The sequence below is a fragment of the Scyliorhinus torazame genome, chromosome 1 (assembly GCF_047496885.1).
Source record: "Scyliorhinus torazame isolate Kashiwa2021f chromosome 1, sScyTor2.1, whole genome shotgun sequence".
Taxonomy (NCBI): domain Eukaryota; kingdom Metazoa; phylum Chordata; class Chondrichthyes; order Carcharhiniformes; family Scyliorhinidae; genus Scyliorhinus; species Scyliorhinus torazame.
This window is the reverse complement of record NC_092707.1, coordinates 103,015,149-103,037,452: the sequence shown is the minus strand read 5'-3', so window position 1 is coordinate 103,037,452 and position 22,304 is coordinate 103,015,149. Positions and strand designations below refer to the sequence as shown.

At 49.4% G+C, this 22,304-nt stretch overlaps 1 protein-coding gene across 5 annotated transcripts in view; it reads right to left on the bottom strand.

Annotated features, from left to right (window-relative positions):
* The window catches only part of cabin1 (calcineurin binding protein 1), an 807,975-nt gene that overhangs the window by 765,203 nt on the left and 20,468 nt on the right, over positions 1–22,304 (bottom strand). For all 5 annotated transcript variants that reach the window (XM_072499122.1, XM_072499139.1, XM_072499102.1 and 2 more), the window contains exons 4-6: positions 22,036–22,170; positions 21,306–21,486; positions 3,175–3,304 (exon numbers count right to left, since the gene is read on the bottom strand). In XM_072499122.1, coding sequence (XP_072355223.1) covers positions 3,175–3,304; positions 21,306–21,486; positions 22,036–22,170 — 446 coding nt within the window. The remainder of the gene's footprint in view (positions 1–3,174; positions 3,305–21,305; positions 21,487–22,035; positions 22,171–22,304) is intronic.

Sequence of the window (22,304 nt, the reverse complement as noted above, 5' to 3'; positions counted from 1 at the left end):
CCCTTCGTCGTCCAGTACTTTCCCAGAGCGGAGAAACTACGACATCTTCTTCGCAGCCTTCAACACGTCATCGATGAAGATGAACATCTTGCCAAGGTCAACCCCACACCCCCACTACTTGCCTTCAAACAACCGCTCAACCTCAAACAAACCATTGTTTTCAGCAAACTACCCAGTCTTCAGAACAGTGACCACGACACCACACAACCCTGCCATGGCAATCTCTGCAAGACGTGCCAGATCATCGACATGGATACCACCATTACACGTGAGAACACCACCCACCAGGTACGCAGTACATATTCGTGCGACTGGGCCAACATTGTCTACCTCATGCGCTGTAGGAAAGGATGTCCCGAAGCATGGTACATTGGCGAGACCATGCAGACGCTGCGACAACGAATGAACGGACATCGCGCGACAATCACCAGGCAGGAATGTACCTTCCAGTCGGGGAACACTTCAGCAGTCAAGGGCATTCAGCCTCTGATCTCCGGGTAAGCGTTCTCCAAGGCGGCCTTCAGGACCCGCGACAACGCAGAATCGCCGAGCAGAAACTTATAGCCAAGTTCCGCACACATGAGTGCGGCCTCAACCGGGACCTGGGATTCATGTTGCATTACATTCATCCCCACCATCTGGCCTAGGCTTGCAAAATCCTACCAACTGTCCTGGCTTGAGACAATTCACACCTCTTTAACCTGGGGTTACCCCAATCTCCGGATCTATAAACACTTAATTAACTGCTAATGCTCGCATTCAAAGCATTGTCTTGCATCTTTGAATTTGTCTATATATATGTTTCTGGAACATACCTCTTCATTCACCTGAGGAAGGAGCAGTGCTCCGAAAGCTAGTGTTTGAAACAAACCTGTTGGACTTTAACCTGGTGTTGTAAGACTTCTTACTGAAAGTTTTTGTTAGCAGAAACAAGAAAAAAACTATTCCCATTGGCAGAAGGGTCCACATATAAAAAGCATAGATTTAGTTAAGTGGTGAAAGAGGGGAACATGAGAAAATAAATCTTGCCCACCGAGTTTTGCAATCTAGAATGCATTGCCCAAGGGTGGTGGAAACAGATTCAATGGCAATTTTGTAAAAGGGAACTGGATAAGTACTTGAAGAGAAATATGTTGAAAGGATATAGGGCAAGAGGTGGGGATTAGGAATAACTGTATACTCTTCAGGGGCAGGCTAATGGTCTGCACTGTACCATTCCATAAAGCAACTACTCTAATACAAGACAAACCTTTCAGTTCAGTACAGTAACAGTCACGCCATACAAATAGCAGGCCATAACCATATCCAACAGCTGAGTCTAACTAGTTCCCCATGGCACTCTAGAGTAGTACCATCTCGGAGTCCCCATCGTCAATGCCTGGGACTCACCACTGACCAAAAACTTAACTGGACTAAAGTAAAATAAATAAGAGGTCGAAAGCTGGGAATTCCGCAGTGAGCAACTCACCACCCGACTTCCCAAAGATACAAGTCAGGAGCTTGATGGAACCTCTCACCATTTGCCTGGATGAATACAGCTCCAACACTCAAGAAACTCCACACTATCCACTGCAAAGCAGTTCATTTAATTAGCATCCCACCAACCACCGTAAACACGTACTCCCTAAACCACTGACACATTGTAGCTGCAGTATAAGGTACACTGCAGCAACTCACCCAAGGCTGCTTCAACAGCACCTTCCAAACCTGCGATCTCTACCACGTAAGACAACACAGCTGGTGAATGTGAATACCACAATTTACAAGTTCCTCCCCAACTCAAAGACGATCCTGACTTGGTACTATATCGCCATTCCGTCATCACTGGAACCTAACTTTGGGAGTACCTTCATGATACAGAATTCAGCTGACCACCACCTTCTCGAGGGCAATAAATGCCAGCTAACCTCACAATCCAATAATGAACAAAAAACAGGAGAATCATTGGATTAGAGAATGCGAACATCACACTACGGAAAATACTGTAGCAACAAGAAAAAGTTGTTGCACAATGAAAGCTAGTAAGAAACAACAGTTTTGTCTCCAGTCATTAAAAGGTAATGTATTCATGAAGGCGGGTTTTGCAATCTCTGCTTAAGGACTGAGAAGTCAAAAGAGTTCACCATATACTGGAATGCTGTAACGTGAGTACAGACATTCACTTTCAAATTGGACTGTGTAGAGGACCGTGTATTAAACATGAAACTACAAAGCTTTGTTGAAGATATTTGGCCTCCAACTGAGGGCAATAAAACTCTGACAGGAAGAACTTCCAAAGCACAGTTCCCAGCTCTGCTCCTCCCCTCCCCCCTTTCATTGTCATATATTTATCAACCTTTCCTCTCCCCTTCATTCAATTTTCTCTCATACATACATTCATTCTTTATTAGTCCTTAACCCACCATCATTCATTTAGGCCTCTCCCTTCTCCAACCTGCCTATTTCTTTATCTTCTTGCCATCCATTTTACCCCCATTCTGTCATCTTCCATCCCATTTGCCATCCAATACACTCCTCACTCCTGCATCCATTTTGAGCACCCCTCTCTGCATCCATTATATCAAACTCATCTCTCAATTTCCCCCTTCTCCTCACTATCCATTATGTCCACAAATTCTTGTAATCCATTCTAGCCCTCCCCACTCTTCACACTATCAATTGTCCAAGTTTCACTGGCATTCATTTCCCTGACCTTCCTTTCCTTCTTCCCTCAGTATCCATTTTTCACCGCCCCTTCATTATCTATTCCACTGATTCTCACCCTTCATTTGCCATCTGTTCCCATTTTTGTATTCACACTCCCATCTATTTGCTGCCTTTTTGCTTCCATTTTAGCTAATCCTTACCATGTATTTTCCAACTCCTCTTTCATGCTCATAGATTGGTGCACTTCAAGCACACTTGTTACTTGAACTTATAAATTTGATGATTTTTCAGCATCTGTGCCATATCAATAAACTATAGCTCTCAAAAGGATAATTATCAAAACCTGAGCTCAATGCTGAAAATAAATCGATCATGGTGCAGGCTACAATTTCCTTTGCTACTACTTGCAAGAACAGAAAGAGACAAAACTAACTCGCAACCAGTACCACGCGCTAAACGATTGCATCACTGGAACCACCGCAATTCCAAATTATATTAGAGCCATGCAGTAACAGGTTAAAAACTTACCATTTCAAGAACATACGGAAGGAATCCTTTCTCAAACAAGGCTGTTCTTCAAAGATTTTCTCTTTCAAAACTAAACCTTTACTGTATCGACAGTCCTTCTCCAAAGCTTTGCAAATATAATAAAGACAATCTGAAATAAGAGAGAAGATCAATGTGATTTTGATACTTTTTCTGATCACGTATGAAGTTTGCTTATTAAACTGACACTATCCATGTACCCTTCAAATATCCATAATAATCAGTTTAACTAGCTTCACAAATTGGCATCAAAACCCATGTTAAATCTTCTGCACAGTCTGTTTTGAATTACTTCTAAACCAAGCACACCAAGTATGGACCAATCGGCATGAAGATCAAATCTGCACAGACTACTCATGTAAAGATTGCAAATAAGTTTGGGATTTATTCTGCCATTTTTCAGATGCTAACAATTTTAAAATGTTTCTTTCAGTTCCATATAAAATGCTACAATTGAGGCAGGAACAGCAGCAGTTTACACAGAATAGCAGCAATGAGCCATGCAGGTGCCAGAGTTTCACATGCAATCTGGGCGGAAACCATATACATGGCTGAATAGGTCATGTCTTGGGTGTAAGGGGTTACACATGTGGCTACAATACAACCAAATTTTAATATTTTACATCTTCCCAAACCATTCACAAAACTAGTCACACCCGCGACTACCAAATGTGAGCATCCTGCAGGTGAGCTTGCATGGGGCAAGGTCACGGCATTACATTCAGCTTTTCATCTGGTTTCCACCCACACACACCTCTGCCCCTCCACCAATTATCCTCACTGAGACTTGCTTTCTTTTCACAGTTTCTTTGAATGTATTTTTACAGCAATGTTGAAGTTACATTAATAATTGAAAAGTTACCCTAGTTGCAAGTTCTTAAAAATGCTATGTGCATGAAAGAAAATGAAATTAATTGAAGCTTTAAGGCTTTAGTGAGACCACATCTGGAATACAGTTTTGATCCAGATATTTAGAAAATATATGCTTGCATCGGAGGCAGTACAGCAAAGGTTTGCTAAATTGGTTCCTGGGATGAGGGAGTTGTCCTGTAACGAGAGGCTCAGTAAATTGGGTCGATATTCTGTGGTGTTTCGAAGAATGAGATGCAATCTGATTGAGACACACTAGATCCAGAATGGGCTTGATAAGGTGGATGCTGAGAGATTGTTTCTGGTCAGGAATCTAGAACACAGAACCTCAGGGTAAGGGGCCAATAATTTAGGATTGAGATTGACTTAATGTTAATCTTTGAAATTCTCAATGCCAGGGGGTTGTGGATGCCCCATTGTTGAATACATTTGAGGCTGAGGTAGGCAGATTTTTGGTCTATTAGGAATCTAGGGATATGGGGAACGGGTAGGAAAATTAAGTCGAAGCCCAAGATTTTCCATAATCGTATCAAATAGCAGAGCAGAGTCGATGGATTATGTAGCAGGCCGTTGCTACTTTTTGTGTTCTTGTGACTCAAAAAACAAATCTCCTCATATTGGTTCAGCATATCCTTGGACCTCAGTTGTTTGTACTGGTTTATGAACAGACATGTCCAGTTTAAACATGGGCATGTTCTATTAAGACTGGGAGGATATTTGGATGTAATTTGGCATCAGCAAAATAGACACATTGTAAGGTGCAACTTCCAGGTTGGACCCAAAGAGGAATCTACAGGTCACTTTGCTTTGATATATTCAGCAGATAGAGGACAAGCAACTAACACAGTCAATACAGAAACAGGAAGAAATGAATAGCACAGCACAGACATTAAAGTTAATGGTCCACACTTTACAGTCAACAGCTACGTGACAACATTCAATGCTAACTTTGAAGAAAGCTGTCTGCAATGATCTTGTGGTGTGGATGTCACCTTTCCTGACATTAATCTAATTCCAGCATCAACATCCAGCAACTAACGCCATTAAATAGGCCATGCATCCAATCACATTGAAGAATCCTCAGACAAAACATCAGAAAGCAAATTGCACCAGCGAAAATAGAATTAAAGTACCCGAAATATTTATTTTAAAACTTTTAAAATATATTAAAAACCTGTGGAATTATCATCTTTGACAAAGAGTCATCGGACTCGAAACGTTAACTCTTTTCTCTCCCTACAGATGCTGCCAGACTTGCTGAGATTTTCCAGCATTTTCTCTTTCGTTGTGGAATTATCATAATGGGGAAATTTGTGGAAATTTTATATTCCACAAATATAAAATTACTTTTCAAGGTCAAAGTGGTTGTTCAGCAATCATTATGTCTTAGTATACCATTAAACATCCAGTTAACCTCACTCAACAAGAGTTTTATAGCAAGATTAATAGACCACATCACGTGATTTCTAACATTTCTATCTGCAGTGATTTCAACAGCACATCCTGTACAGGGGTAAGGAATTAGTGACAGCAACATCTGGATTTCCTGATTTAACGGATGCCACAGTTGCTGACATTTTTACAGCTGAATGTGGACAGCAAATACTGACTGTATTAGCATCATTACAACCACAAAATCCAGGGGGTTATAGACAGTAAGCATTAAAAAAAACTATAGCTTGTCAGCTTCTTAAACCCGGTGAGCTCACAGCTTTGATCAACATAACTGACACTTTACTGTCACAAACTGTTTGGTGCTGATACATCACTTTCCAGGAGGGATACATATGACAAATTAGCCGCAGGGCAAGTTACAATCATCTAACAAGCCCGTTGAATCCACAGAATCCCTACAGTGCAGAAGGAGACCATTCGGCCTATCAAGTCTGCACTGACCCTCTTCCTAGGCCTACTCGCCCAGCCTATCCCTGTAACCCATATGCATTGATCATGGCCAATCCACCTAACCTGCACATCTTTGGACTGTGGGAGGAAACTGTACCGCCCAGAGGAGACCCAAGCAGACACAGGTAGAACATGCAAACTCCACACAGCCAGTCACCCAAGGCCGGAATCGAACCTGGGTCCTTGGTGCTGTGAGGCGGTAGTGCTAACCACTGTGCCGCAGTAGAAATCAATTCAGCACTCCCGGTGGCGGCTAGGAAGGAGTAAGTTGCACTTTTGGTGGCGCCCGCCCGGACTTTTTTCCAGTTTTAAACGGAAAATTCGAAGGCTGAGGCCATTGGGCACCGTTTCCACGCATCAGTGTATGGAGAAAAGGAACAGAAGTGCACGAAAGGGCAGAAACAAGAAGTCAGTCACGAGCTGTGTTGAAGCTGCAGCAGGAAACAGTATGGCTGAGGGCCGGACCCCTGGGGTGACAGCGCAGCGACCAATGGACCCAGTGATGTAGGCCATTCAGGATGGTTTTGCCAGGCAGAAGCGGGAATATTTGGACCGGATTAAAGAACCAATTGATCGGCTAGAGAGCAGACTGGACGCCCAGGATCGGGCGATTCAGAAGGTGGAGAAGGCACTGCTTGAACAAGAGGAGCACCAAACAGCGGTGGAGATGGAGGTGGGGATGCTTCAGGAACAGCAGATAAGGCTCCTGGAGAAGGTGGAGGACCTTGAGAACCGGTCCTGCCGGCAGATCTTAAGAATTGTCGGGCTCCCGGAGGGGGCTGAGGCAGCAGACGCTGGAGCATACGTGGCGGGTATGTTCGAAAAGCTGCTGGGGGAGGGGGCATTCCCCCGACCGTTGGGAGGTGGACAGGGCGTACCGAGCGCTTGCTCGGAAGCCGCGAGCGGGGGACCCTCCAAGGTCCATGATGGTGAGATTCCATAGATTCCTGGACAAGGAATGCATTCTTCAGTGGGCCAAGCGCACGCGGAGTTGTCAGTGGGACGACAGCATCCTGCGAGTGTACCAGGACCTGAGCGTGGAAGAGGGCAGGCTTTAACCAAGTCAAGTCTATTTTCTTTAAGAAGCAGGTGAAGTTTGGTCTGCTGTATCTGGCGCGTCTTTGGGTCACGCATGAGGACCAGCACCACTATTTTGAGTCGTCCGATGAGGCGCTGGACTTTGCTAAAAGAAAAGGATTGGTGGGGGTCTGAGAACTCTCGGACTTAGAGACAACTTGTTGGCCTATATTGGGCCCCTTTTTTCTGTGTTTTTTCTTTCCTCGCCCTTGGTTTTTGGTGGGTTTTGTTTTCCTGGTTTTTAAATTGGTTATGCCTTCTCTTATTGTTTTGTCTCTGTTTTTGGAGCCTTGTTTAGGGAAAGGGGGGGGGGGGGGGGGGGAGTCGATTTTTCATTTTTTGGGTTCTTTTTCTCGGTAGATGTTGGCAATGTCCTTTTTGTGTTTTTATTGATGTGCACCTTTGTGGGATGCAGACGTGCCTGTTTGAGTTTCGGTGGGTGGTGCTTTTGTTTTTGTGTTTTCTTGCTGTTGGGTGTTTGTTTGGGGATTGTTGGATGAGGGAATTTGTTTGTATGAGCGGGGGGAGGGGAGCGAGGGAACAATAGGTGGGAGACTTCTTGGCACCAGGGGCGGGGGCCACCAAGCTAGCTGGATGAGCTAGCTCACGGAAGCACAGTGGGGGTGTGTGTATACGTTTAGTTTACTAGATGGGTTGGGTTTTAGAGTAGTGTTGCTGGGGGGCTGGGGGGGGGGGGGAGATGAGTTCTGCTGATGAGGGAGGGACTTCGATGGAGGGGCACTGAGGAGGTCGGGGGTGGGGGCCGCCGTGGGGCTGGCCGGAGGAGGTGCGGCACATGGGCTGGAGGCGGGCCCAAGAAAGGGGATGGCTGATCGGCGGGCGGGGGGGGGGGGGGGGCACTTTGCCCCCCAACTAGGCTGATCACCTGGAATGTTCGGGGGCAAAATGGGCCGGTCAAGAGGGCACGTGTGTTTACACCTGAGGGGACTGAAGGCGGACGTGGTAATGCTGCAGGAGACGCACCTTAGAGTAGTGGACCAGGTCAGGTTGAGGAAAGGCTGGATTAGTCAGGTTTTCCACTTGGGGCTGGATACAAAGATTCTGATTAACAAGAATAGTCTCGGATGTGGAAGGTCGATATATCATGGTTAGCGGCAAGCTGCAGGGGATGAAGGTAGTGCTGGTTAATGTATATGCGCCAAATTGGGATGACGGGGATTTTAATGAGAACTGGTCCCGCCGGCAGAACTTAAGAATTGTCGAGCTCCCGGAGGGGGCTGAGGGAGCAGACGCTGGGGCATATGTGGCGAGTCTGTTCGAAAAGCTGCTGGGGGAGGGGGCATTCCCCCGACCGTTGGAGGTGGACAGGGCATACCGAGCGCTTGCTAGGAAGCCATGAGCGGGGGACCCTCCGAGGGCAATGCTGATTCCATAGGTTCCTGGACAAGGAATGCATTCTTCGGTGGGCCAAGCGCACGCGGAGTTGGAAGTGGGACAACAACATCCGGACCTGGACTCGCACAAGCTGATTATGGGAGCGGATTTTAATACGGTTATTGATCCAGCCCTGGACCGGTGGGGTGGACCCATGGAGATTTAGGCAGCCGAGGGCGAAGGAATTTTCTTTTTACTCCCACGTACATAAGGTGTATTCTCGGATCGATTTCTTTGTCTTGGGTAGGGCACGGGGGCGGTGAACACGGGGTACTCGACGATTACGATCTCGGACCATGCTCCCCACTGGGTGGACCTGCAGGTCAGTATGGATAGCAAGCAGCGCCCGCAATGGAGGTTGGATGTAGGGCTATTGGCGGACGAAGCGGTGTGCGAGAGGCTGCGGAAGTGCATGCTGAACTACCTGCAGGTAAACGATACGGGGGAGGTCTCAGCAGCGGTGGTCTGGGAAGCGCTGAAGGCAGCGAAGAGAGGAGAGCTGATCTCGATCCGGGCTCACAGGGACAGGACGGATAGGGCAGAAACGGACCAACTGGTAAAAGAGATTCTACGAGTTGATAGGAGGTTTGCGGAGGCTCCAGAGGCAGGGCTTCTCAGGGAACGCCGGAGGCTACAGGCGGAATTTGGTTTGTAAACCACCGGGAGGGCAGTGGAACAGCTCAGAAAGGCGAAGGGGGCGATTTACGAGCACGGTGAGAAGGCCAGCAGGATGCTTGCACAGCAGCTCAGAAAGAGGAAGGCAGCTAGAGAAATAGGGAAGGATATTGACGGAGATGGGAACTTAGTTGGGGACTCGGCAGGGGTGAGCAAGGCCCTTCGAGACTTTTATAGCAGGTTGTATAGGTTGGAACCGCCCCCCCCCCCCCCCCAGGGCCGGAGGGGATGAGGCACTTCTTGGATGAGCTAGTAGAAGGGCTGGGGGCCCCGATCGGGCTGGAGGAGATAGTGGAGGGTCTAAGGCTCCGGGACCGGACGGGTACCAAGCCGAGTTCTATAAAAAGTTCTCCGGACTTCCGGTGGCGCCCTCGAGGAAGCAGGTCGCAGGTCGGATCGCTCCCGCCCGCGATGGGCAAACAGACTTTTTCCAACGGACTTTTTCGGGACCTGGCGACCTGAATCGGTGGAGGGGCCGATAGGGAAGAGGCTTTCCCCCCGGGGTATGGACAGCTGGACCAGAAGTGGTCGAGTGGAGCGGCAAGGATCGAAGCGGGAGCAGCGGGTATCCCAGACCGGGTGCCGAAGCATGGCGGACGGCAGGGACCAGGGAGCGGAGGCTCACTGGCCAAGGGAGCAACAGATGGAGTTCTTCAGGAATTGCTTCGCCGAACTGAAGAGGGACACGTTGGACCCGGTGAGAGCGGTAATGGACCGAATGGTTGAGACACAGGCGGTCCAAGAGAAGGCGCTCAGGGAGGTCAAGGTGAAGCTCTCCAGCCAGGCGGACACGGTAACGGAGCTGGAGCACGAGGTGGAGGAGCTGAACGCCCGCCAGAGGAGGGAGGATGCAGGAGCAGCTTGAAGAGCTGGGGAACAGAGCCAGGAGGCAGAATTTGAGGATCGTTGGCCTCCTCGATGGTTGTGAGGGATCGGATGTGGGTGCAAACGTGATGGGTATGCTCGAGGCGCTGATGGGACCGGAGGCCTTCCCTCGACCCCTGGAGTTGGATGGGGCGCATAGAGCCCCCGCAAGGAAGCCCAGGACGGGTGTCCGACCGAGGGCCTTGGTGGTCCGCTTTCACCGGCTTGCTGACAGGGAATGTGTGCTGCGATGGGCCAAGGCGGAGAGGAGCAGCAGATGGGAGAACTTTACCAGGACTTGGGAACGGAGCTGGCCAAGAGGGGTGCAGGATTCATAAAGGTAAAGGCAGCCCTCTACAAAAAGGTGGTGAGGTTTGGAATGCTGTATCCTGCGAAGCTTTGGGTTACATTTGAGGAACTCCATCACTACTTTGAGACACCAGACAGGTTTGGGCTTTCATTAAAGATAAGAAGCTGGACTTGAACGAACGGCCACTTCGTTTTTTCAGTGCTGTACAGTGACGGCGGTCTGTTAACCTAACTTGCTCTGACTAGGAGTGGACTTTTATTAAAAGTTGGACTTGAACTAAAGGACTCTGGGCTCTCAGAGCTTTTGTGTGGCGGCGGTTTGTTAAATTATCCTGTACTGTAATGTTTTATCCAAGGTTGTTTTCAGCCTGGACAGAGAGCAGGGGCTGGAGGGCGCACTGCTTCGGGTGTTTTTGGGAGATTGCAACAAGGGGGGGGGGGGGGGGGGGGGGATGCGCTCCCTTTGTCTCTGGCGGGCAGAGTTCAATCAGTAAAAATGATGGTCCTCCCGAGATTCCTATTCGTTTTCCAATGCCTCCACCTTCAACCCGTGGTCCTTTTTTAAGCGGATCAATAAGATTAACACGGGCTTTGTGTGGGGGGGCAAGTCCCCGCGAGTGAAGAGGGCAATGCTCGAGCAGAGTCGGGGGATGGAGAGCTGGCGCTGCCGAATTTCAGCAATTACTACTGGGCAGCTAACATAGCCATGGTTAGGAGGTGGCTGGTGGGGGGGGGTGCCGGCGTTGGTGTGCATGGAGGCGGCTTCTTGTAAGGGCACAAGTCTGGGGGCGTTGGTAACAGCACCTCTGCCGTTCCTGCCGGTGCGGTACTCCACCAGTCCAGTGGTGGTGGCGGCCCTGAGAGTCTGGGGGCAGTGGAGGAGACATGTGGGAGCGGAGGGGGCATTGTGTGGTCCCCAATCTGCGATAATCACCGGTTTGCCCTGGGGAGAATGGACGGGGGGTTCGGAATTTGGTGGAGAGCGGGGATCGAGATGGGGGACTTGTTTATAGAAGGAAGCTTCCCAAGTATGAGGGCGCTGGAGGAGAAGTCTGCATTGGCGGGGGAAATGAATTTCGATATCTGCAGGTGCAGGACTTTCTGCGGAGGCAGGTACCAACCTTCCCACTCCTGCCACTAAGGGGGATTCAGGATAGGGTGGTTTCTAGAGGATGGATAGGAGAGGGGAGCGTCTCGGACATATATAAAGAGCTTATGGGGTCGGAGGAGACGCAGACCGAGGAGCTGAAGCAAATGTGGATGGAGGAGCTGGGGGGTGGAGATAGAGGAGGGCCTTTGGGCGGACGCGCTGAGTAGGGTCAACGCGACCGCAACATGTGCCAGGCTCAGCCTGATCCAATTTAAGGTTGTTCACCGGGCTCACATGACAGTGGCCCGGATGAGCAGATTCTTTGGGGTGGAGGGCAGGTGTGTGAAGTGTGCGGGGGGCCAGCGAACCATGTCCAAATGTTCTAGGCGTCCAAAATTGAGGGGATTTTGGCAGGGATTTGCCGACGCCATGTCCACGGTATTAAATACGAGGGTGGCAATGAGTCCAGAGGTGGCGATTTATGGGGTGTCGCAGGATCCGGGAATCCAGGAGAAGGGTGGCAGATGTTCTGGCCTTTGCTTCCCTGGTAGCCCGGAGGCATATTACTGGCAGGAGGGACTCAAAGCCCCCGAAATCGGCTACCTGGCTTTCAGACATGGCTGGCTTCTTCTGCCTGGAGAAAATTAAGTTCGCCATGAGAGGGTCTCTGTTAGATTTCGCCTGGAGGTGGCAACCATTCGTCGACTTCCTCGCAGAGAATTAATCGTCAGCAGAAGGGGGGAGGTTAGGTTAGCATAGATTAGGGGGGTAAACAATGGTGGGACCTGAGGGAGTGGGAGGCGTATTTGCACTATGTTAATATTTTCCTTGTTATGTACATTGTTGATTTTGTTGTTGTTACAATGCCAAAGAAATACCTCAATAAAATGTTTATTAAAAAAAAGAAATCAATTCAGGTGTTTCTCTGTTCAAACAGGAATTATTTTCAAAAGTAATCTTCAAGTATTCTGACTTACAATATGAAAACTAGAGCCACTGGATATCTGCATTAAATTCCACAGAGTTGTGTGACCAATGATACACCAGCATGACTCACAAAAGGCATACAGGTAAAGAAAGTAATTAGGAAAGCTAACAGAATATCATTGTTTATTGCGAGGACAATTGATTATAAATGTAGGGACCTCATGCTTTAGTTGTACTGGACAGTAGGGAAACCACATCTGGAAGTGTACAGTTTTGGTCTCCTTTTTCAAGGAAAGACATAAATGATTTAGAAGAAGCTCAGAGAAGGTTTATTAGACTAATAACAGGAATGGGTGGACTGTCTCAAGAGGAAAGTTGGGCAGGCTGGGCTTCTATCCACTGGAGTTTATGAGGCCACTTGGCCAAAATCTTTGAGATCCTGAGGGATCTTGACAGGGTGGATGTGAAGAGGATGTTTTCCTTTGTGGGAGAATCTAGTCCGATGGCAGCCATGGAGTGAGTGGTCGCACATTTGGCATCTCCCGCTCGAGGCGGCTTTTTCGGACCTTTTCCCCGCTTGTTGGGTGGATGTTTTGGTGAAAAGGGTGTAGGGGTGACTGAAGAAAGTTAAAACTCCACTGCTGATGCTGGTGGATGGATCCACGGACCAGAAGTGGGTTGAGAAAAAGGGAACAGTTGGAGCAAGAGATGCTTCGTGCACCACATGTCAAGTTGGCAGAGGGTAAATGGTCAGCCCTGCCCGCCCAGTGGTCAACGGAGCAGCTGGTGGACTTCTTAAATAAGAAGTTCAGCCGGTAGAAGAGAGAAGCCTAGGAAGACCTAGCCAAGAGGGTGGAACCATTAAAAGTGGGAATTGACCGTCTGGAACACAGGCTGGAGTCACAGGGCCAGGCTATTGGGAAGGTGGAGGAGGCAGTGTGAGAGCATGAGGAGCAGCATGCCGAAACAGGAATGATGCAGGAGACCCAGAAGCAGTTAAAGGAGAAAGTGGAGGATGTGGAGAATTGGAGCTGGAGAATTGCTCCCGGACATCTAAGAATCATGGGGATGCCTGAAGGCATCGAAGGAATGGACGCTGGCTTGTATGTGGCCAAAATGCTGGAGAAGCTGAAGGGGGAGGGGGCCTTTGACTGGCCCCTGGAGGTCGCCCGGGCGCTGATGAGATAGCCGCAGGTGAACGAGCCATCGAAGGCGATGGTGGTATGTCTCCACCGATTCCTGGATAAGAAGATATTAAGATGGACGAGGCACACGAGGAGGTGATCTGGGAAGGGAATGAACTTCAGGTGTACCAGGACCTGGGCGCGGACCTGGCGAAGAGGAGAGCCAGGTTCAATCAGGTGTAGATTGCCCTCTTTAAAAAGGGGGTGAAGTTCAGGGTGTTGTATCCGGCCCGCCTCTGGGTGACTTTTAACAACCGAGAATAATATTTTGGGACACCAGAGGAGGCGATGGAGTTTTTAAAAGACAATGGACTGGCAGAAGGAGGACACTGAACTGTGGCGGAGGTGTGAGGAGATGTTTGCTTTTTCTGTCTTTTTTTTGTTTGCTGGTTGTTGGAGGACTTCTCTCCTTTGAGATGTTTTGTTGGGTTTGGTGGCAGGGTGTTTGGGGAGCGTCGAGGATGAGTGCACCTTTTTCCTAGTTCCATTGTTGTTTGTGTTATGGAGGTATGCGAGCGGAGGGCGGGATGGAAATCAATGGGGCTCGGAGGCTTAGGTGCTTTGGGCCGGGGTTGCCAGGCTAGCTGGGCAGGCTAGTTAATGGGAGCGCGGTGGAGGGTGGTCAGGTGGTTAATGTAGTAGAGGGGGATGGAGTTGGTGTTTTTTTTAGAGGAGGATGTTGCTGACAAATGTGTGGTTGCTGTGGCACATTAATAAAAGGAATGGTGAAGGTGGGCATCCGAGGGTGGGCCTAGAGGGTTGCAATCAACTCCTCCTGGTGCTTGGATGTGTCGACTCTGGCGACCTACTGCTCCCCAGACCTGGAATACCTGACCGTGAAGTGCCGCCCATATTATCTTCCACGTGAGTTCACTTCAGCCATTATCACAGCGGTCTACATCCCAGCCCAGGCAGTAGTGAGGAAGGCGTTGGACGAACTATACACAGTAATAAACGACTACGAAACAGAACACCCGGAGGCCTTGTTCATCGTGGCCAGAGACTTCAACAAGGCCAACCTCAAGAGTGTACTGCCAAAATTCCACCAGCACATCTCCTGTCCCACCAGGGGCGACAACACTCTTGACCACTGCTACTCAAAAATCAAGGGCGCCTACCGTTCCATCCCCCGACCGCACTTTGGGAAATCAGACCATAAGACGGTGCTCCTTCTCCCGGCATACAAGCAGAAACTCAAGCGGGTGAATCCAGCTAAGAAGGTTGTGCAGTGCTGGTCCGAGGAGACAGAAGAGCTCTTACGTGACTGCTTAGAGACAGTGGACTGGTCCATATTTAAGAACTCAGCGACCAACTTAAATGAGTATGCCACCACCGTCACAGACTTCATCAGCAAATGTGTGGACGACTGCGTGCCAAAGAAAGCAGTACGTGCGTTCCCCAACCGGAAACCATGGCTCAATCGCGAGATTGACTCCCTACTGAAGGACAGATCTGAGGCGTTCAAGGCAGATGACCCTGACCTATACAAGAAATCCAGGTACGACCTCCGCTAAGCCATCCGGAATGCCAAGAGAGAATATCAAACCAAGCTAGAGTCACAGACAGACTCTCGGCGGTTGTGGCAAGGACTAAACAACATAACGGGCTACAAAGCAAAGCCGAACAGTATCTCTGGCAGCAGCGCATCCCTCCCCGATTAACTCAATGCATTCTATGCACGGTTCGAGCAGGTAACCAACAATCCGCTGTCGAGTGCTCCAGCAGCCCATAATTCACCCATACCCACCATCACAGCTTCCGAAGTCAGATTGGCCTTCCTGAAAGTGAACCCTCGGAAGGCGACGGGCCCAGACGGGATCCCTGGTCGTGCACTCAGAGCCTGCGCGGACCAGCTGGCAGAGTATTCACGGACATCTTTAACCTGTCCCTACTCCACTCCGAGGTCCCCACCTGCTTCAAGAAGACCACCATCATACCGGTACCAAAGAAGAATCAGGCAACGTGCCTCAATGACTACTGACCAGTGGCCCTGACTTCAGTCGTAATGAAGTTCTTCGAGAGGTTGATCATGAAGCGCATCACCTCCATACTCCCAGAACGCCTTGATCCACTGCAATTCGCATACCGCTGCAACCGGTCCACATCAGACACCATTTCCCTGGCCCTACACTCATCCCTAGAGCATCTCGAAAACAAGGACTCCTACATTAGACTCCTATTTATTGACTATAGCTCCGCCTTCAACACCATAAACCCAGCCAAGCTCATATCAAAGCTCCAAAACCTAGGACTTGGCTCCCCACTCTGCAACTGGATCCTCGATTTTCTGACCAACAGACCACAATCAGTAAGAATGAACAACAACACCTCCTCCACAATAGTCCCCAACACCGGCGCCCCGCAAGGCTGCGTACTTAGCCCCCTACTCTACTCCCTGTACACACACGACTGCGTGGCAAAACTTGGTTCCAACTCCATCTACAAGTTTGCTGACGATACGACCATAGTGGGCCGGATCTCGAATAATGATGAGTCCGAATACAGGAGGGAGATAGAGAACCTAGTGGAGTGGTGTAGCGACAACAATCTCTCCCTCAATGCCAGCAAAACTAAAGAGCTGGAAATTGACTTCATGAAGCAAAGTACTGTACACACCCCTGTCAGCATCAACGGGGCCGAGGTGGAGATGGTTAGCAGTTTCAAATTCCTAGGGGTGCACATCTCCAAAAATCTGTCCTGGTCCACCCACGTCGACGCTACCACCAAGAAAGCACAACAGCGCCTATACTTCCTCAGGAAACTAAGGAAATTCGGCATGTCCACATTGACTCTCATACCAACTTTTACAGATGCACCATAGAAAGCATCCTATCGGGCTGCATCACAGCCTGGTATGGCAACTGCTCGCCCCAGGACCGCAAGAAACTTCAGAGAGTCGTGAACACCGCCCAGTCCATCACACGAACCTGCCTCCCATCCATTGACTCCATCTACATCTCCCGCTGCCTGGGGAAAGCGGGCAGTATAATCAAAGATCCCTCCCACCCGGCTTACTCACTCTTCCAACTTCTTCCATCGGGCAGGAGATACAGAAGTCTGAGAACACGCACGAACAGACTCAAAAACAGCTTCTTCCCCACTGTCACCAGACTCCTACATGACCCTCTTATGGACTGACTTCATTAACACTACACCCTGTATGCTTCATCCAATGCCAGTGCTTATGTAGTTACATTGTATATGTTGTGTTGCCCTATTATGTATTTTCTTTTATTCCCTTTTCTTCTCATGTACTTAATGATCTGTTGAGCTGCTCGCAGAAAAATACTTTTCACTGTACCTCGGTACACGTGACAATAAACAAATCCAATCCAATCCAATAACACGGCCCAGTGGCTGGCTCAAGGAGGGATATGGTTGATCGGCAGGGGAAGGGGGGGCGGGGTGCCCCCGACCAGGTTGGTCACATGGAACGTGAGGGGGCTGAATGGGGCGGTCGCGTGTATTCGCACACTTGATGAGTTTGAGGACGGACGTGGTCTTTTTACAAGAAAGACACTTGAAGAGCGGGGATCAGACAAGGCGAAGGAAAGGGTGGGGAGGGCAACCCGTAGAGCTTGGTAGGCCGAGGCAAAGGTGTTCTCGTATTTCTCCCATGTGCACAGGATCTACTCTCGGATTGATGTTTTTCATGGTGGGCAAGACGCTGCTGGCGGGGTCAACTCTGGGTACTCGCCGATCGTGATTTTAGACCACCCGCCGCACTGGATGGACTTGCAAGTGGATCGGGGGGGGGGTCCAACGGCCGCAGTGGAGGCTGGACTTAGGGTTGTTAGCGGATGTGGTGTGTGAGCAGGTGAGGGCTGCCATCTGGGGGTATGTAGAACTGAATGACACAGGTGAGTGAGGTCTTGGCCGCCACGTTGTGGGAGGTGCTCAAGGCAGTGGTTGGGGAGGCATTCATATCGATCCGGGCTGGTGGAGAAGATTCTGCTGGTAGACAGGAAGTATTCGGAGGCCTGGAGGCAGGGTTGTTGAAGGGAAAGGCAGAAGCTCCAGATGGAATTCAGGTTGGTGTCCACGGGGAAAGCAGTAGGGCAGTTGCAGAGGGCCAGTAGCGCAGTGCATGAGCACGAGGAGAAGGCTAATAGGATGCTGGCCCACCAACTGTGGAAGCAGAGGCAGCGACGGAGATTGGAAGGGTGAAGGACAGGAGGGGAAGAGTGGTACTGTACCTGGTGGGGGGGTGAATGGGGTATTCGAGGAATTTTACAGAAGGCTTTATGAATCAGAGCCCCCGGCGGGGAGGGGGGAATACAGGCAGGGATGGCCCCAGGCCCGGATGGGTTCCCTGTAGAATCTTTTAAGAAGTTTGAGGGGGATCTGGGGCCTCTGCTGTGAGGGCAGATAATGAGGTAAGGGAAAAAGGGAAACTCCCCCAACATTATCGCAGGCGTCCACATCCTAATACTGAAAAAGGGTAAAGATCCGAAGCAGTGTGGGTCCTACCTCCCGATATCGCTATTAAATGTGGACACTACATTGCTGGCGAATATCCTGTCCTCGAGAATCGAGGACTGTGTACCGGCAGTGTAAGGGGAAGATCAGACAGGGTTTGTAAAGGGGAGGCAATTGTCGCCGAATGTTAGGAGATTAGTAAACGTGATAATGATGCCCCCAGAGGGACGGGACGGTGGCAGTGGCAATGGATGCAGAGAAAGCTTTTGATTGGGTGAAGTGGGAGTATTAGAACGGTTTGGGTTCAGGCAGGGGTTTGTGGACTGGGTCGATTGTTGTATAGGGCGCTGGGAGCGAGCGGACAGATCGGGTGCGCTCAGGGTACGTCGGGCTACACAGTGGTGCAAGGCAGGGGTGCCCACTTTCCCCGTTGCTCCTTGACTTGGCAATAGAGTCATTGGCAATGGCGCTTCGAGCATCGAGGAGCTGGAGAGGGACAATGCGGGGGCTGGGCGTTGAGCATTGAGAACAGGGTTTTGTTGCAAGCAGACGACCTGCTGCTGTATACTTCGGACCCACAGGGAGGTTTTGGGGGAATTATGAGTATTCTGAAGGAGTTTGGCCAGTTTTACGGATATAAGCTAAACATGGGAAGAGTGAGGTGTTCCTGATCGAGGCCAGGGGCAGGAGGGAAGGTTGGGAGAGCTGCCTTTCAAGGTGTTGGGGGCGAACTTCAGATAGTTGGGTATCCAGGAGGCACGGGGATGGGAGCAGCTGCACAAGTTGAATCTGGCGCAGTTGGTGGAACAGATATGGGGGGATTTTAAGAGGTGGGATGTGCTGCCACTGTCACTGGCGGGGTGGGTGCAGACAGTGAAAATGACGGTGCTGCCAAGGCTCCTATTTGTCTTTCAGAACCTCTAGATCTTCATCCCCAAATCATTCCTTAAGAAAGTCAATGCTTTGATCTTGGGGTTTGTGTGGCCGGGAAAACCTCCGCGGGTTAAGATGGTGCTGTTGGAACCAGGGAGAGGGATCCCCTGGCCCGCGATCGGGGCCTACCGATTGGCGGGCGGGCTGATTCTGTGGGGGCCTTCTTTCCTCCGTGCCGGGCCCCTGTAGGGGGGGGGGGGGGTCACGGGTTGGTCTTGCCAAACATAATGAATTATTATTGGGCAGCAAACATCGCAATGGTGAGGAAGTGGGTAGCATGGGAGGGGGTGGCGTAGGAACAGATGGAGATGGCGTCTTGCAGGGGTACGAGGTTAGGAGCATTGTTGACGGCGCTTCTGCCTTTCTCGCCGGCCAAGTACTCCACAAGCCCAGTGGTGGTGCCGGCCCTACGGGTGTGGGAACAGTGGCAGCAGCATCGGAGGTTGGAAAGTGCCTCAGTGTGGGCACTGATTTGCTATAATCACAGGTTTGCACAGGGGTGGTGGGGGGGGAGGGGGTTGGACACAGAGTTTCGGGGGTGGCGACAGGCAGGGATCAAGCGGTTTGGGGACCTGTTTCTGGGGGGCAGCTTTGTGCATTTAGAGGGCTTGGAGGGGGAATGTGAGCTGCCCAATGGGAATGGGTTCAGGTGCTTACAGGTTTGGGATTTTGTGAGGAAGCAGGTGCCGTCCTTTCCCGGTCTGCCACCCTTGGGATTACAAGGTAAGGTGTTATCTAGGGAAGGAGTAGGTGAGGGTAAGGTATCCCGAGAATTATAAGGAGCTAATGGACTGGGAGGAAGCCCCAATATGGGAAGTGAAATGGGGAGTGGGAAATGGAGGCCGGGTTGTGGGAGGAGGCCCTGGATCGTCGTGCACGAGGCTCAGCTTTATCCAGTTCAAGGTAGTTCACAGGGCACACATGACGGTGGCCAGGATGCGCAGGTTCTTTGAGGGAGTGGAGGACAGGTGTGGGTGGTGCGCGGAGAGGTCCGCTAACCACGTTCACATGTTCTGGGCATGTTCAAAACTGAAGGGGTTCTGGCAGGGGTTCGCGGACATAATGTCCTAAGTGTTAAGGGTGAAGGTGGCGCCAAGTCCAGAAGTGGTGATATTTGGAGTATTGGAAGACCCGGGAGTCCAGGGGGCGTGAGAAGCCGATGTCCTGACCTTTGCCTCCCTGGTAGCCCGGAGACGGATTTTGCTGGAGTGGAGGGACCCGGAGCCACCGAAACCGGGGGTGTGGATGAGTGACATGGCAGGGTTCATAAGGTTGGAGAAAATCAAGTTTGTGGATTTGCCCGGTGACAAAAGCCGTTTATCGACTTCTTCAAGGAGAACTGCGGCGTCAGCAAGGGGAGGAGGGAGCTTGGGGGGGGGGGGGGGGGGGGGCAGATGTCTGCAGTCAGGGCATTGACTCGGGTTTCATGTTAAAGTTTACTCTTGTTATTCTTCAGGAATGTAGAATAAATTTAGCTCTATTAAATCCAAATACCTTTCAATCGTAATAAAACTCAAGAGTCAGACAATACAATGTTGCAGAAGGGAAACCCTCAGGTAAGAAAGTTGCAGAAGAAAAATAAACCTGCAAGAGTTCCCCTTAGCCAAGGTCCCAGTGAGCAGGTCAGAGGACAGAAGCAGCAGCCATGATCAAATGCAACACCAAGAATGAGTAAGGGAGGCAAAAACGAGCAGATAGTGCTACATCATGTCATGGCAGCTACGGTGACAACAGCAACTAATGTTTGGGTCCCAAGAAGTGTTAGGGTTGGAAGGCCATGTAGCAAAATTAAATTTTTTAAATAATTAAGTTGCAAAAAGCTTACTTTATTCTAATTAACTGGAGTTGCTTCTCACAATGCCTTTGATGTAGACTTTGGAGATCTCAATGGAACCATGGGACATTCAGACCAAGTAAAACAAATGGAAAAATGTAAATAGTGTGACTGAAACAGTTCAACAAATTTGACTTTAGCAAAACAATTGACGGAAAAAATATTGACTGCAGGAATTATTTTTAAGGTTTAATTCTAAAAAGATTGAATGTAGTGGTAACTATGACCTCTTTCTTTGTCTCCTTGTCACTTCGCACAGGCAACATTGTTCATTTTCCCTTCCAGGTCGCAGTGTTTTTCCTGAGAAAAGTCTGCTGTGTCATTTCACAGGGCTCAACAGCAGAGTACTTCTACCGAGTGGCCATTCCGTGTACACAGGCCTAGATAGTCAATGTTGGCTGGCAAATAAACCATGGATGTTATCACAATCAAAATCCAACCTGAACTCTTTCTGACACCCACCTTTTCAAGCAAGGATCACTGCAACCACCAGGATGCCATAAGATCCTGCTCACCGTATGATTCCAATTAGCAACATTTCAAAAATATCAAATATTGGTCGAATGCACAGAACACAGCTTGTTATCCCATAGAGAACCATTTTCCAGGAATTCAGGACATTTCAACTTACTGGTATAATCACTAAGTGTATACAGCACAGTGATGAGATTGTCCAGACATGGCCAGTGATCGACATTACACTTAAGTCCTTCTTCAAAGGCATGGCGGGCCAGTGGAACTCGAATCAGCCTCACTGCCACTCTTCCTATTTTGTACCAGAGATTCACATCTGTAGAGTCCAACATTACAGCCTGTGAAAATAGAATCATTACAAAGAAAGAGTTGGATTGAAGAGTGCATGCTCAGACAAGAAGCAAATTTAGCTCCCAGAGAATTACTGATCCTGATGCATTGTCCAATAAATAGCAGTTAGTTTATACAATCAGCGGTTCTCAAACTGTTAGGAATGTCACTATGATGGCAGCACGGTGGCGCAGTGGGTTAGCACTGCTGCCTCACGACGCCGAGGTCCCAGGTTCGATCCTGGCTCTGGGTCATTGTCCATGTGGAGTTTGTACATTCTCCCCATGTTTGCATGGGTTTCGCCCCCACAACCCAAAGATGTGCAGGGTAGGTGGATTGGCCACGCTAAATTGCCCCTTAATTGGAAAAAATTTATTGGGTACTTTCAATCAATTTTTAAAAATTAATGCCACTAAGCGAATCAACAGCAAGCTACGACTATTTAACAGTTTCAACACCTGGCAAAGTCAGAAAATTGATTTTGGTTAAAACTTTTCCAAATGATTCTCACATCCTTGCATCAGTTCCTTTTCTAATAAATGTATTTTGTTTCTCACCTCCAGGTAAAATTCCATAGCTGTACTTGGGTCATCTTTCTGGGATGCTAAACTGGCCAAGTTTTTATATGTAGAATACTTCAGGATCAACCCAGGGTGCTTTAAACCTTCATTCTCATCACCAGATAGAACGGCCTAAAAGTTAACATAGCATTAGTGTGTACATTTCATTCAGGAATAAGATGGCTGTCAGGAAGCAACCTGGAGTTAGTCTGGACCTTCTCATCTGCAAATAGGTGTCTGTTGTATCTAGCAACTAATAGCAACAT